The sequence below is a fragment of the Triticum aestivum genome, chromosome 2D (assembly GCF_018294505.1).
Source record: "Triticum aestivum cultivar Chinese Spring chromosome 2D, IWGSC CS RefSeq v2.1, whole genome shotgun sequence".
NCBI classification, from domain to species: domain Eukaryota; kingdom Viridiplantae; phylum Streptophyta; class Magnoliopsida; order Poales; family Poaceae; genus Triticum; species Triticum aestivum.
This window is the reverse complement of record NC_057799.1, coordinates 31,246,086-31,247,991: the sequence shown is the minus strand read 5'-3', so window position 1 is coordinate 31,247,991 and position 1,906 is coordinate 31,246,086. Positions and strand designations below refer to the sequence as shown.

Genomic DNA, 1,906 nt, shown 5'->3' with positions numbered 1-1,906 from the left:
CATGGTGCAATTCACATATTCTACACAGTTAACCAAATATTAGAAACTTTACATTGTTGGAAAAAAAATGAAAATTCAATGATGCAAAATTAAATTGCATACAAGGAACATCATAGCCAATAGGAGGACGACATACAGTTTCTCACATCTCACTAGTAATTCAAGATCCATCACTCTCTTCGTGCTGAACTCAAACAGATACCCATCGTTTCATTCGATCTTGACAGAGAGCAACAAAACTAGCTAGAACCTGGAGTCACCCCCCACAATGTCGATGACGAAACGGTAGCGGACATCGTTGCGCGCGAGCCTGGCTAACGCGTTGTTGATCCCGTCGTTGGAGACGATCTCGATGTCGCAGGTGATGTTGTGCTCCCCGCACAGGTCCATCATCTCCTGATGGTCATTCATCCCGCCCGTTATGCTCCCACTGATCGTCTTGTTCCCTGTACCATCCAGCAGATTTACCATGTTAAATTAGTTGTCGAACGGTATAGAGACAGCGCGAGTACATACTCCCTCTGTAAAGAAATATAAGAGCGTTTAGATTACTTCATGTTAATTAGTTGGCTCACCGAAAATAAGCGGGAAGGAAGGGAGTTCGAGGGGCCCGTCCGGAGCGGCGACGAGGGCGAGTGCGCCGCCCACCTTGAGCAGCTCCAGGATTGGTCCCAGCGAGTGCGCCGCCGGGACTGTGTCGATCACGTAGTCAAGCTTCCTCGCCATAGCCTATGTTGACAACGTTCAATTAGTTAATTTTGGACCGGCCGTATGCATCAGTCAGACTAGTGGACTTCGAGGACTGACACACAAGCAATGGCCTTGGCATTTGATTACGTACCTGCATCTGCTTGTCGTCGGTGCTGATGATGAAGTCGTCGGCCTTGAGGTTCTCCCTGGCCTCCTGCTCCTTGGCCGGCGACGTGCTGATGACCGTGACGTGCAGCCCGAACGCCTTGCCGAACTTGACGGCGATGTGGCCCAGCCCGCCCAGCCCCACCACCCCGAGCCTCCTGCCGGCGGCCCGCAGCATCCCGTGCTTCTTCATCGGGGTGTACACGGTGATCCCCGCGCACAGCAGCGGCGCCGCCGCGTCCAGCGGCAGGCTGTCCGGGACGCGCACCACGAACCGCTTGTGCGCGACGTACATGCTGGAGTAGCCGCCGTAGGTGATGCTGCCGTCCCAGTAGACGCTGTTGTAGGTGAGCCCCATCTTGTCGCAGTAGTTCTCTTGGGAGATGTCGCATTGCTCGCAGTCCAGGCACGAGCAGGCCAGGCACCCCACGCCGACGCGGTCGCCGGGCCTGAACCCCGACACGTTGGCGCCCACCTTGGTGACCACGCCGGTGATCTCGTGGCCGGGCACCACCGGATACGTGGTGATGCCCCAGTGGTTCTTGGCGAAGTGGAGGTCTGTGTGGCACATGCCGCAGTAGAGCACCTTGATGGTCACGTCGTCCACGCCGTTCTCCCGACGCTTGAAGTTGAAGGGCACCATCTTGCCGGACTCGTCCATGGCCGCCCACCCGCTTACCTCCTGCGTGTGGTTGGGGGTAACCTCCATCACAAACTTAGTCCCTCTCTTTCTCTCTCTCACTAGCTAGCTCACTTGTGTGTGCGACACTGGCTCAGCGGGAACAAGATTCTTGATGTGTCTTTGGTGCTGTTGGTTGTGAGTTGTCTGCAGCATCTCCTGGCCACGGCTACTTATAGAGCTTCACGCCACTGGTCAGTGATACATAAGGGCCGTTTTGTGGTATTGGTATTCAGTGTTCTCTTTTTTAGGATTGGTATTCAGTATAAAATATTTCATGGTTGGTATTCAATAGTTTATGGGGTGGTTGTACGACCTGTATTTTACGTGTATACTTATAGTATAACTGTACCAAGTTGGTTGTTGTAGCAT

The 1,906-nt window shown here is 53.7% G+C and overlaps 1 protein-coding gene across 1 annotated transcript; it reads right to left on the bottom strand.

Annotated features, from left to right (window-relative positions):
• Positions 1-56: 56 nt before the first annotated feature.
• LOC123048494 (probable cinnamyl alcohol dehydrogenase 6) lies at positions 57-1,661 on the bottom strand. Its single transcript, XM_044471584.1, has 3 exons — positions 842-1,661; positions 576-729; positions 57-446 (listed from the first exon to the last, which is right to left on the bottom strand). The coding sequence occupies exons 1-3, from the start codon at positions 1,562-1,564 to the stop codon at positions 244-246; spliced, it is 1,080 nt and encodes a 359-aa protein (XP_044327519.1). The 5' UTR covers positions 1,565-1,661; the 3' UTR covers positions 57-243.
• Positions 1,662-1,906: the final 245 nt, after the last annotated feature.